Source organism: Triticum urartu, chromosome 2A (genome assembly GCF_056163025.1).
Source record: "Triticum urartu cultivar PI428250 chromosome 2A, HENAU_Tu73, whole genome shotgun sequence".
In the NCBI taxonomy this organism is placed as follows: domain Eukaryota; kingdom Viridiplantae; phylum Streptophyta; class Magnoliopsida; order Poales; family Poaceae; genus Triticum; species Triticum urartu.
Window position 1 is genome coordinate 17,714,508 of NC_141874.1, and position 13,500 is coordinate 17,728,007.

At 48.9% G+C, this 13,500-nt stretch overlaps 2 protein-coding genes across 2 annotated transcripts; both read left to right on the forward strand.

Annotated features, from left to right (window-relative positions):
• The first annotated feature begins 607 nt into the window (after positions 1–607).
• On the forward strand, positions 608–2,312 carry LOC125540658 (uncharacterized). The gene is made up of 2 exons (XM_048704252.2): positions 608–874; positions 1,365–2,312. The coding sequence occupies exons 1-2, from the start codon at positions 804–806 to the stop codon at positions 2,050–2,052; spliced, it is 759 nt and encodes a 252-aa protein (XP_048560209.1). The 5' UTR covers positions 608–803; the 3' UTR covers positions 2,053–2,312.
• A 1,487-nt stretch (positions 2,313–3,799) lies between these two features.
• Positions 3,800–6,730, forward strand: LOC125540660 (uncharacterized). Its single transcript, XM_048704254.2, has 3 exons — positions 3,800–3,888; positions 5,608–5,957; positions 6,035–6,730. The coding sequence occupies exons 2-3, from the start codon at positions 5,610–5,612 to the stop codon at positions 6,536–6,538; spliced, it is 852 nt and encodes a 283-aa protein (XP_048560211.2). The 5' UTR covers positions 3,800–3,888; positions 5,608–5,609; the 3' UTR covers positions 6,539–6,730.
• The last annotated feature ends 6,770 nt before the right edge of the window (positions 6,731–13,500 follow it).

Sequence of the window (13,500 nt, forward strand, 5' to 3'; positions counted from 1 at the left end):
TACGCAATATGAAATCAATATCAGTAGATGTGCCATGATTTAAATGTTCATATCATATAACTTTAACATGATAGATGCTGATATATATATATGGTCAAACTTTATGAAGTACAGTAAAAAGGACCGGTGCGAGTACTTCCTTCCCGCCCTATGTCTCTGTCTGTCTATCTCATGTGCCAATCTCCGACGAGGTGCTTGCCAAATACGCGGGCGAACGATCGGCAGCGACGTCGACCTAAGCGGGGCAGGCGTCGGGACGATCGGCAGCGACGGGGATCTGGTGGGTAGCGTGCGCGTCGCCAAGGCGATACGTGCATGTGCGTGTGGTGGTGCAGGCACATATTAGTGGGGACAGTTTAGTCCTTTCACCAGCCCATGATATGAAAGAAAAAGAGAAAAATATAAAAGAGGCGCTGATGGCATGATAATCACTGTGTGAACGATCAAAGTGGCAATATCCTACGGTCCTGGACATAGTTGGAAAGGACGTACGTACCCTTTGCAACCCGTCACGTGCCGACGTGCGGGTGCGGTCGAACCCGTGGTGGGTCCGCCCGGCGCACGGCAGGAGCTGATGGAGACACCGGAGGCCTTATAAACGCAAAAGCGCCCCCGCGGCAAGCCCCATCAACGAGTCACGCCTGCCTACGGAATTGGAAGCCCGCCGCCGGGGAGGTCGCCGCCCCTTTCGCTCGCGCGCTTCCACTCCGCCGCGGGAAAGGCCGAAGCAGGGGCATCGGCGGCGGCGGCGGCGTCGACGACGGCGCGGAAGCAAGGCGGCCGGGCTCAAGTGGTGGACCAAGATGGAGGCGGCAGGGGATGGCTCCATGGGCATGTTCCGAGCAACGCCGGATGCCGCCGCCAGCATCGGCAGGTAACAAATGGGTCAATCCCCACCACGCCCCTCTCTGCTTCCGCGTTCCCGGCGCGTTTTATCTCAACGCCCCCTCCCCCCGCGCCTCGCCGGCGGCGCCTAGCCTAGAGTAGAATCGAGCCCAACCGCGGCGGAGTCGAGGGAACGCCCAAACCGGTCGAGGTTCTAGGTCGCCGCCCGCTCCCGCCTCCGCCCCTTTGCCGCACCTCTCCGGGTCGCTGTTGGCTGCGCCGAGCAACTAGGCCACCTCTCCGCTCGTGCCCGGCCGCCGGCCTGCCTCCCCCCTCTCGCCGCGCGTGCTCGCCTCGCCCTGCCGCCGGCCTATCGCGGCGAGGATTAGTAGGTGCGGGAGGATTAGCCGGCGGGCGAAATGACTACCCCCACACACACCAACCAGTACTACAATTATGCTAATTTTTTACAATCAGTACTAGAATTATGCAATTTGAGTCATCTCAAATGGTTCTTAACAATGCGACCCATTGAACAGATCTGCTGAGGTTGCTGCTCTCCTGAACAAGATGGTGGATGGTCTGGGAGCAACGGTTCTGCACATCTCCGGGACCGAATTCACAGTCCATCCATCAACTCACCTTTTGATACAAGCCCTGCAGAATTACTCTCGAAGCACATATTTGGTGGAGCCAGTGCATCACACCACTGACCCTTGCTCTCACATGGTCGATTGCTGGGCAGCCAAGCTCGAGGAAGATGCAGAGATGATACGCCAAGGCGAAAAGGGTGTGAAATACATATTCCTTATGAATAACACATGTCTTGTTTTGCAAATGATGGGGCATCCAGGGGCAGCATCTTTCGCCGGTGCTCAAGAATTGGCGAGTAGGCTGACATCAATGGTGGAGCTGTACAAGAAGTGCTACTTGGACGAGTGTTGGGCTCCTCTGCATCGCTTAAACTTGGACATGTTTGCTGCTGAATTTCGTGCCACCTGTGACTGCCAGTCGACATGGAAGGTCGGAGCTGAGCTCAGGTACAACCTGCGGCAGGAGATTGTGGATTTCGTTGTTCCGCCGTATGAGGCATCCTTGTCTGACCGAAGCGCATGTTCAGGGCCGTCCTTTTCGTTGAAACGAATGGTGTTTGGAGGGAAGAAACAAAAGAGGTATGATACTGGTGCCCAACTGGAAGGGAAGATAAGAGGATTGTTTGAGGGATGAGCAATCTCCTCTCCTCTCCTGTCATCATCTTGATTGTTGCACCCATGCCTGTATATCTTTCTCTCTTTGGAAAGGGTTCGTTCTGTAATGCAATGCGTTACATAGATGCCATTGTCATGATAGTTTTAGTCTTTTAGAGACTAGACTAGAGTTGTGCTTGCCAAGCCGTTTTTGTTGGAAACCTTCATATGTGTATGTTTGACATGCATGTATGGCTCATCGGTGGCAAGTTGGAACATAAATGAAATTGATCACACACACTCTTCTCAATGTACTGTATGATTTTCTTTCCTGTGCTTTTTCTCTCCTCCGAGTTGCTCTGCAGATATTGTTTCTTTCTTGACCACCATTTGTCCTAGGTGTCGAACCAACCATTTTTATCAGTACTTTGTCCAATTAGTTTCTGGAGCGGAAACGGAGGTCTCGCTCGCTGCTATTTTAATGATGAGAAGAATCAAATAGTAAATCAACTTGTCCTAGGCTAGCGCAACTCTGTCCGGCGGTCCGGTTTCCTTCTGGACTGGGCCGGGTCAGATGGAAGATTTGATCTGTACTACAGCAGACAAAGACATTCTTACATCTGACACATTCATTTTTTCTTTTGATACGTCGACACATTCATCATTATTCTAGTAAGACAGAACAACTGTACTAGGACTGGATGTAGGTAGTACGGGGACGATCCACCGTTCGAGGAGATAAACATCAGGCAGTAGTACGAACACTACTGGTATCGTCGAATAAACAAGAGAAGAAGGCGGTCGTTGGGCAACGGGATGGTTGTGCCCGAAATGTTTAGGCCTCCTTTGGTTTGGTTCATATGATAGAAAAATCGTAGGAATAGAAAAGTCATAAAAAATAAGATGATATGTATTTCAAATCCTATGAGTAGGAATAGAAAATGAGATGCCCTTTGATTCACATCATAGAATTTTTTTTTCATTAAATCTAGTCTAATGTTTATTTTCCTATGAAATGTAAAGGATAGGAAGAATTCCTCCATAAGAATAGGATTTCATTCCTACAAACTAAAGGGCTCTAAAGGAATTTTTCCTACAAGATTCCTCTAAACCAAAGAAGGTCTAATGGGTGACACGGAGACCACATACCCCTTAGGCATCTTTGACAGGCCCCTTAGGGTGTGTTCGGTTGCTGTCACCAGATGGAATGGCATGGGTCCGTCCCGTCCCGAGAGCCCATTCTCACGTTCGGTCAGTAGATAGAACCAGAACCCACCAGTCCCAGAAAAGGGAATATTCGGTCTATATGCGGAACCGACGCATACCTCCGATTCGAGCGGACGAGAAGGAACGCGCCTCATTCCCCTCGCACCCGAGCCCTATCCTCTCCCGTCTCTCCTTCCCAGCGCCGCCACCCTCCCGCATCTCTCCCTCCCTCTCGATCTGCCACGCCCCCGCTCCTCTCTCAGCGCCGCCCCCCACACACCTCTCCGGCGCCGGCTTCCCTCTCCTCCCCGTCATCTCCCCCCTGCGATGGCGCACATCCCGGGCTTGGCCGCGACCTAGCAGCAGCGGCGACCTAGCAGGCAGCGGCGGCGGCGACCTAGCAGGCGGCGGCGGTGGTGACCTAGCAGGCAGCAGCGACGAACCAGCAGGGCGGCGACCTAGCAGGCGGCGGCGGCGGTGACCTAGCAGGCAGCAGCGACGAACCAGCAGGGCGGCGACCTAGCAGGCGGCGGCGGCGGCGGTGACCTAGCAGGCAGCAGCGACGAACCAGCAGGGCGGCGACCTAGTAGGCTGCACCGACGAACCAGCACGGCGACGACCTAGCAGGCTGCACCGACGAACCAGCAGGGCGGCTAGCAACATAGGCAAGGTACAGTTCCATTCCCTTCTCTGTATATACATGCTGATGCTTAGGACAGATTTATGTTTCTGTGTGTGCAATGTTCTTCCCCAATTTCTTTCATATATTGTTGTCAGATCCATGGTTATAAGTAATTGGTAGCCATATTATTGATAGTATGTATCATTGTAGATGGTCAAGATAAGCAAAAGAAAAAGGATGGCTAGGGGAGCAGCTGTTTTTGTTGCATTAGCTGCAATGGCAGTCATTGTTCGGGCTATAATAAGGAAGAGGAGACTACGTATTACCTATGGCCCAATGCATGAAAGAGATCGAATCAGATTTGATTATCTAAACCAAAAAATTTGGCAAAGCGATGTGTTATGCAAAAACATGCTAAGGTTTGAAGGAGCTGCATTCTTTCGTTTGTGTGGTATATTGAGGGATCGCAATTTGCTAGAAGACAGTCCACATCTTAGTGTGGAGCAACAATTGGCAATGTTTTTGCATACAATTGGGCATAACCTTCGGAATAGAGTTGTTTCAGCCAATTTTGGTAGATCATACGGCACAACAAGCATCTATTTTAGAAAGGCTCTTCATGCCATAGGCGAGCTTCGTAATGATTATATAAGGCCACCATCATTGGAAACCCCCGCAAAAATTGCAGGAAATCATCGATTTGACCCATATTTTAAGGTAATTTCAGAAACTATTCCTTAGCTATCTAGCCTATATGATATGCCATTTAATACTGGTCACTATATAGGATTGTATTGGAGCTATCGATGGTACACATGTGCGAGCAGGTGTTACCAAAGATGTGGAGCCTTCTTTTCGTGGTAGGAAAGCCTTTACCACTCAAAATGTGATGGCAACAGTAGATTTTGACCTCCGCTTCACATATGTTTTGACTGGATGGGAAGGGTCCGCACACGACGCGACCGTCTTAGCTGATGCATTAACTCGTGAAAGAGGCTTACAAGTACCACCTGGTAAGAAGTTGACGTAGATAGAAATTGTCCATATGTTACTGCCTTAAGAAACCATTATAACCAATATTTATTTTTATTTTTTAGGAAAGTACTACCTAGTTGATGCTGGTTATGGAGCCAAGCCAGGGTTCTTGCCACCTTTTCGTGGCGTGAGGTACCATTTGAATGAGTGGGGAAACAATCCGGTCCAAAATGATAAGGAGCTATTCAACCTTAGGCACTCATCTCTACGGGTGACGGTAGAGAGGGCTTTTGGATCTCTCAAGAGGCGTTTCAAAATTTTAGATGATACCAAACCGTTCTTCACTTTCCCGGTCCAAGTCGACATTGTTATAGCTTGTTGTGTTCTTCATAATTATGCACTATCACAAGGGATCGATGAATTCATTATACCGGAAGTGACATGGACCACCCAACCAATTCGAACATCAAGGCAACAATTAAGTGACAATAGGGCCTTGGTAGACCATAGGCTACAAATTGCCGCCCAAATGTGGGAAGATAGGCAACTCATGTATGCAAATTTATGAGTGCACCGCACTATGTATTTGTAATGTTTAAGGAACTACCTTTGTATTTATTTGATGGCTGGACAAGTTGTGGTATTTATTATGTCAAACAATATATTTGTGATAATATCATCCATTTTATTGTAACATTTTGATGGCTGGGCAGATTGTATCTTATATATGTTTAAATCATGTGCTTGTGATGCTTTAATCCATTCTTTTGCAATTTTTTGATGGCTGAACAGAAATGGACAATGTTGAAGTTAGCGCTGCAAGTGGGATCTCTGGGAAAAGTGGGGTCATGGTATGGACCACTTCCATGACCAACACTATGCTAGGTTTTTTGGCTGACCTTGTTGCTAAAGGGAAGAGAACTTCTAGTGGATTCAGGGAGACACATCTCAAACAATGTGCTGCTGTTTTGAACGAGCAATTCAAGCTAGCTATCACCTCTGATCAAGTTCGAAACCATCTCAAGAAGTGGAGGAAGATTTGGGTCAGGGTTGTCAATTTGAAGAATTTAAGTGGAGCTCTATGGGATGAAGATACTTGCACAATTAGGCTCAGCGAAGAACACTATGCAGGTCATTGTATGGTAAGCTTCTTGTAATATGAACAATATCATCCCATTTTCTGCCTTCATTATGCTAATGACTTGCAAATTTTTTGTAGACCCACAAACCTGATGCTCCCTTCTTGAATAACCCAATTGAACACTATCATGCCATGGCGACCATTTTTGGAACAACCGGGGCTAAGGGGATGAATGCAAGGTCTGGAAATGATCTTCTTTCTATTGACGTTGATGATGAGGAGAATGGTGAGGTGAATGGTGAGATCAACACGTCACCGCAAGTTGGTGAGTCTTGTCACCCCAAAGGACCACCAAAAAAGAAGGCCAAGGTGGTGAAAGTTCTAGAGGATCCACTAGGTGCCATTCTCAAAGATGGTTTTAAACTTGTGGCTGAAGCTCTTGTGAAATCTGGTGGAGATGATGATGATATACCCGATGACCTTTGGGATGTAGTCTCTAGTTTGAAAGAATTTGATGAAGAGCACCTTGCCCACTACTATGCTCATCTCGTTGACAACCCCAAGACGGCAAGAGCCTTCATGAAGCTTTCCGAAACCAACAAATCTGTTTGGGTGAGTAGGTATGTGAAGAAGAACTTCTAAATTCGATATGGTTGTATGATTGTCAAGTATGTGAACTTGACTTGTATGGCTGTAGTGCCATTGGGTTGATATTTGGAATGTGAACTTGTATGGCTGTATGTGAGAGACATGTGTATTGGCTGATTGCTTTTGGATGTGCCAAATGAACTTGCTACCTGATTCTACCTTATGATATTATTGGTTGATTGCTTTTGGATGTGCCAAATGAACTTGCTACCTGATTCTACCTTATGATATTATTGTTGATAATTGTGTTCTATGTCAATATATATTATTGTGTTGTTTTTCTTGGAAATACAAATGAAATGCTGCCGAATTTTTGAATTTCTGTTATTCAATTTTTCATTCCATTCTTTCAAACCAAACACTGGAACGGAACCAACCCGTTTTACTTTTTTGCACCTACTAAACACAGGAACGGAACCGACCCATTCCTCTGGAATGGAACCATTCCATTCCGTGACAGTTGGTTCCTCAACCAAACACACCCTTAGGCATCTTTGACGTGGACCCACAAATCTACCACAATTGTTTGGATCATGCTGTACGGACTAAGGAATCCATTTAGGCCTCTTTTGGTTCATAGGATAGGATTATCGTAGAAATAGGAATTTTGTAGGAAATGAGATGACATGTATCTCAAATCCTATGAGTAGAAATAAGAAACGAGATGTCATTTGAGTAGAAGTAAGAAACGAGATGTCATTTGGTTCACACCGAAGGAATTTTTCCATTGAGTCTAAGCTCATTTTTATTTTCCTATGAAATGTAGAGGATAGGAACCAATCCTATGTAGAAATAGGAATCCATTCCTATGAACCAAAGGGTTCTAAAGGAAAAAATCCTATAAAAATCCTATCCTCTAGAATTTCTATGAATTTCCTCCAAACCAAAGGAGGCCTTAACATGATCCTATATCGCTTCAGACGTAATTTCTTTCACAAACCAGAGACAAAAAATAGAGGAGGTTTGTAAAAGTCCAGACCGATCCAAAACCCTCTCCTGACCGCCCTATCAAAAACGGACGCAGCTTGTCTGACGTGCTGTCAGCCCATTGACACGTGGGCCCGGCCCCATGCGTCAGTGATCCAACGGCAGGGTGCAGTACGGCAGAGGAGCCGGCTCCATAAAAAACCCATCCCTTTTCCCGCGCACGTTCTCGTTCAACGCCAGCTGCCCACATTTATGCCGTTATAGAGCGGCCGCTCCCCATTGAAGACCGGATGCAACCTTTCACTGGCGTTGGCATTAAAGCGGCTCGCCAGCCGCGCCGCCCACGACGCATCGTCGGTATCTACGTCTATTCAATACTGGAGATGCGTGACTCGACGGGACGAGACGGATATCTACCACGCCTGTTCAATGCCGATGTTCGTCAGTATGTTGGCATTAACCAGGCTCGCCAACCGAGAAACCCACTCCGGCGCCGCGCATTGACGAACCCGAACACCTCGCCTCACCGAAAACCGCTATATAAAGGCGGCTACACTCGGCTAAACTCCACACCACCACACAAGACCCTCCCCACCCTCCTCCCTTGCACCGCATCCACCATGACCGCTGGCGGTGAAGCTCTATGGGATAGGCTTTCAACGGAGATGAAGTATGCCATGGCCGCCCTTGCCACTGCCTGGCAGAGCCGATGTGCAAGGTGGATCGAGGTCGGCTTGCCGGCCAGCTCGCCCGATGTCTCCGACAATGAGGACGATGCCACAATGAAGACGGGCTCCGACGGCGCCGCCCCCGCCTCCGCGTCTCTTGTGCACGCCAGCTTCACCATGTAGCAGCCCAGGCGCACTATGACGTCGCCATGGCAGAGGTGCTGCCTGCGCCGAAGCCTTTGACGGTGTCCCGACAGATGCAAGAGGAACAATGGTACAACCTGCTCCTCCTGGAGCAGCACCGGCTGGCGGAGGGCCAGATCTACAGCGAGCGGGCGAGCGAGGAGGCCATGACGGCCTTGGCCGTGGTGAACCATAAATTCGTCACGGAGCAACGTGCCATTTACGATGTCGTCCGTGCTCAAGCCGCCGCAGTGGCACAACTCTAGGCGGACGCGGAGGAGAACAATGCTAGTTGTGTCTCCTATGTTCTACTCTTCCTCGCCGAAGAGTGCACCTTCACTTCATCGGGCTTATTGCCGGTACATATACAGACGGCAGATGGAGGATGACACGGGCTTGGATGCCGGACGCCGTCACAGTAGGATAGATTTAGGGTCAGGTCTTCTTTTTGTTCTAGATGTTTGAAATGTAATGAAATTCATTGTGTTTATGTGAAATCCGGCGTGTTTAATCAAATTTCATCCGGTTGATTTAAGTTGCTGTAAAAACGTATACATCTAGCGTTATATGGCTGTCTTTAATATTCGTGTCCACGGACGGGTCTTTCTTGTTCATGGACCAATACGAGTGAACATTTACAGATTGCGTTTGAAGATGCTTTTATATTTCAACAAAGAGGCGGGGCAGCCGCAGGTGCAGGTAGTTTGGTTAAACAAATCGCCTCGTTCACCGACATCACGCGGCGACTCATTCAGAAGACATAGTTGTTTCTTTTTTTTCCTTGAACACAGTACAGCCGTAAGCGTTTATATACATGCACATACACTCATTCATATGAACGCACACACACCCTATTTCTATAAGCACCATCGAAAGACTGATCCGATATATCATCTTGAAATTTACGAAGTCATCGTAGGCACGCTTCTCTCACTAAATGCGCATCGCCGGAAATCCTGAAATAAATCTAGTAATAAATGCGAGCACCAGGACTTGAACCCTGGTGGGTTGAGGATACCACATTCCCTCTAACCATCCAATCACAGATTGGTTCACACTTGAACTCTGATGAACTGGGGATATCACAGTCCGTCTAACCATCCAACCCATATAATGTAAAAGAGAAGACATTTTCCCAGCAAAGAAATGACAAAATAAAATGCTACAGATTTGTACGTGTTGGATAAGATATGGTGCATTCAAGAAAGAAAGAAAGATATGATGCATTGCCGCTCCCCAGCAGTCAGCACGGGAGATTCAGAGAACAATTTGGAACCAGAAAGCCAGAAGGTCGCCGCACGCAACCGTGCGCAGAGGTCGCCGCACTGTCCCCGCCATTCGACGGCCACTCGTTCTGCCTTGAACACGTTCAACCAACGCACGCTGACGCCGAATGCGGCCACGGCGATGGCTCGATGTTGCGCGAGTGACGGCACCATGTTGCGTCTCTGCTTCGCTCGCGCGCGTCCACAGGTGTGAAACGCAGAAGTTCGAGCACCGGACGCCGCCATGCTGCTGCCACAGTGGGGAATTTAAATAAATAAATAAATAAAGTGTTCTTGTCTCTACCGGGCGGTACAGCGGGAGTGGATCGCTGGACTGGGCTGAGCTGAGCTTCTAGATAGATAATGGGGGTGGGTTACTTGATTCTTGACCATGACTTTTACCAGTTGTGGACTTCTGGCTGCAGGTTGCTGTTGCTTTTGAGCTGCACTCTCTAAGAGCACCCACAAGCAGCCCAGCACCAATTTGTTGCTTTGTTTCCCGATTTTGTTTTCTGTGGGTGCAAGTTGGGCTGCACATCTAGTCCATACGTAGGTTAAAGACAGAGGATGCTGAATAAATACCTCTATTTCTGTATCAATGAAATGGTGTGCTTGCGCCATTTTTGTACAGCAATAAAATGGCGAAAATCCATTGAGAGATGCGACGTGTGTGGTGGTACAGGTGGCGTACAAGGGGATATTTAATGCGCGTACGCAATGACAAGAGACGCCATGAGAACCGATGGAGGTCGCGAACTTTTAAGGACATATACAATGGTTGATAACATAATATTATCTTAAATTTTGAATGTAATTTAAAGATGACAAAAAAATGGTTTGAGCAGCACTGGGCGCTGGTGCGCCGGCCGAAAGTTTCGGCCGGTCTGCCCACAGCCGCCCGATCTGGCTGCACGGGGCCGTCAGATCCTAACTCCTATTCTATTTTTTCCTTACCTTATCCACTCCAACACACAGAGAGAGGAGCGAGCCAGTCAAGGCCGCCATGGATGCGTGACAACGAAGCCCACGCTTGGCGCCTTGGCACCGCCCGTCCTCGTCGTCCTCACCGCCTGTGGCGCTCGTCGCCCCGGCCATGGCGCCGCCTGCGCTTGTTGCCCCAGCCGCCCGCCGCATCGCTCATCGCCCCGGCAAGGGCGCCGCCCGTGCTTCGTCGCCTTGGCAATGGCGCCGCTTCGCGCTCGTCGCCCCGTCCATCCATGCTCGTCGTTCTGGCTGCCCGCACTCGCCGGAGATCCCCGAGCTGACCCGTGGTAGGAAATCTACCAGTGTTTTCTAGCTGACCCGACGCTGACGCTGGTTCCAACCAATTGTAGCATTTTTTGTCATGGATGCAGCTCCACCTCACCAATGATTGACTGGTTCCAGCAAAAAACTGAGATGCTCGTTGTAGCATTTTTTTTCATGTCGGTCATAGCAAATGAAGACAACGGTTGCAGAAAAAAAAATCCTCGTCGCCACCGTCGAGCTTGCAACTCCACAAGGAAAAAGCGGATGTAGCAAAATTCCTCGACGGGTGTAGCAAAAACTACAACGGTTGCAACAAAAAAAGTCGTTTTCGTCCCGGGACTCAGCTCGGCCATGAATGAATGTAGAAAAAAATGAAACGGATGTAGCAAAACAAATCACCGGTTGCAGCAAAAACATATACCGGTTGCAACAAAAAGAAGAAGAAAAAAAGCATCGTGGTCACCCTGGTCACCATGGTTGCCGTCGAAGAAGAAGCCCGTTCTGGCAATTCTGGACGCCGGTTCCAACAATCTCTACCGTTGAAGTTTTTTTAGTCAATGGTTGTAGCTTTTCCCTTTTCACAGTGCCTGGTTGGTGTTGTTTTCATCTACGGTTGAAACTTTTCTACATAGATGTAGCAAAAATCTTCAGCGGTAGTAGCAAAATTCTACTACAGTTGCAGCAAAATCGTCGTTGGTATCATCGTGAGGTCGTAGCTCCGCCTGATGGATGTAGCAAAAAACTTCGTCAGTAGTAACAAAATCCAACTGCGGTTGCAGCTTCCCCTTGTTGTGCAGTTCCATTGAAGCTTTTCCGTCTATGGTTGAAGCTTTTTTCAACAGTTGTCGAAGCTGTTCTAGGTGACGGTTGCAACACTAGTATACGCGGGTGCATCCAGCCATGGCGGCCGGCGAGGGAGCGCCTGGCCGCCGGCGATGGAGATTGTGGTCACCCAGTCGCAGCCGGGGACGGGGGGGAGGGGATGCGCCCTCGTGAAGGCTGGAGGTAGGGGATGGATCTGACCATGGCGGCAGGCAGTCATGGCGGCCGGCGAGGGGATCCTAGCCGCCGGCGATGGAGGTCGTGGTGGCCCAGTTGCAGCCTGGGAGGAGAGAAGGGGGGGAGGGGATCCACGTTCGTGAAGGCTGAAGGTAGGGGATGAAACGCATAGGGAAGGCGGCGGATCGCGCAGGGCCACTGTGTACTGCGCGCAGGCCAGCGTGGTGTGCGAGCCGGCCGAAAATTCGGCCGGTGCACCGCTCCCAAATGTTTACCAAATGGTTCACAATGGGCCATCTTTTAGCTTTATCTTTAATAATTAGTCATTCCTAAAAACATGGTGAGATAAATTGTGCTAAAAAATCATCTCTTGTCTTCTTTTAAATAAGAGAATACAAGCCTTTTTTATGCGTCCTTTTTTCTGCACTCATCATCTATCCTACATGGTATTCCTAAAATATCATCATTGTACATGCCCGATGACGGACGATGTTTCCCTCGGGCCGTTTGTTCACTGTTCTGGTCTGCACCTCTACGGAACGGCCGCAGCACGGAGGCATGCATAGACTATTCTACGGTCTGGGTGATCAGGGGAACATCAGAGTTTAAGAAAACGTTTTGGGACCCACCAACGACATGCCTAATGCTGGGCTTAATGTACTCCCGATTTGAGAACATAATTTTTATTTTTTATTTTATACTCGTACGAGGGGCCATTCGAGGGAGTGTTTGGTTGAAGTTCAAATAGTGTATCAACTACTGTCAGCATATTAGTGGCCATGTTTTTAATTTAGTCAGGAAGATTTTTTTTAGCAGATACAATATGTCAACACGCGTAAAAAAAGACTACAAGGCGGCCGTAAGTGTTTCTGTAGGAACGTGACAACACAAATCCCTTACTTATGGCGTTTTGGCTCACGTGTTAATGGTTAAAAAATGGTCTAAATGGTTTCAATAAATTCGCTATTTCGCTACCTCTAGTCTTGAGAACTTCTACTTGGATCTTGTCCAAACTTGTCTGTATGTCCTGACCTGTCCCTCTTGGGGGTGCCTTACCCTTTCTTATATAAATTGAAGGGACCGGCTTATATGTATAGACCTAATAGAACTACAACTGGTCTTTTTATTATTACAAGCTGAATATTAGTCCGGGTCTTATTCGAACGGTCCAAAACTGGCCTGTTGGGCCACCCCCATGTTGGGCCACGTTCTACCTCCGTGAGGTCACCCATATTCTCTTCCGCACCAATCAACCCAGGCCGGGTTTGTCCTCCACCCGGTCATGCTTCCTCCGCCGAGTCTTGCTTCCCTTGCCAGATATAAGGTTTTTATCTCGTGAATGAATAAGCTTTGTTGGCTTAGGGCATCTCCAACCGTGTCTCCAATAGGCCCTCCCCAGGCGATTTTGCCACGCCGGCGCCAAAAAATGGCTCAGTCGCGCCCTCAGAAGCCCGTTTTTCGCCGGTTCGGGCAAAAACTGGTGCCGGTGGACCCAGGCCGAACCCGGCGGCCTGGGGGGCGCTTGGGGAGCCGGCGCAAATGAAAAAGGCGCGTGGGCCCGCCCTGGCGGTGACCCGAGGGCCTTTTCCCGCCGTTTCTTGACGCTTTTCCCTCGCATCTCTCCCGCTCGCTCGCCTTCCTCCCGCCATTCTCTCCCTTTCTCCCG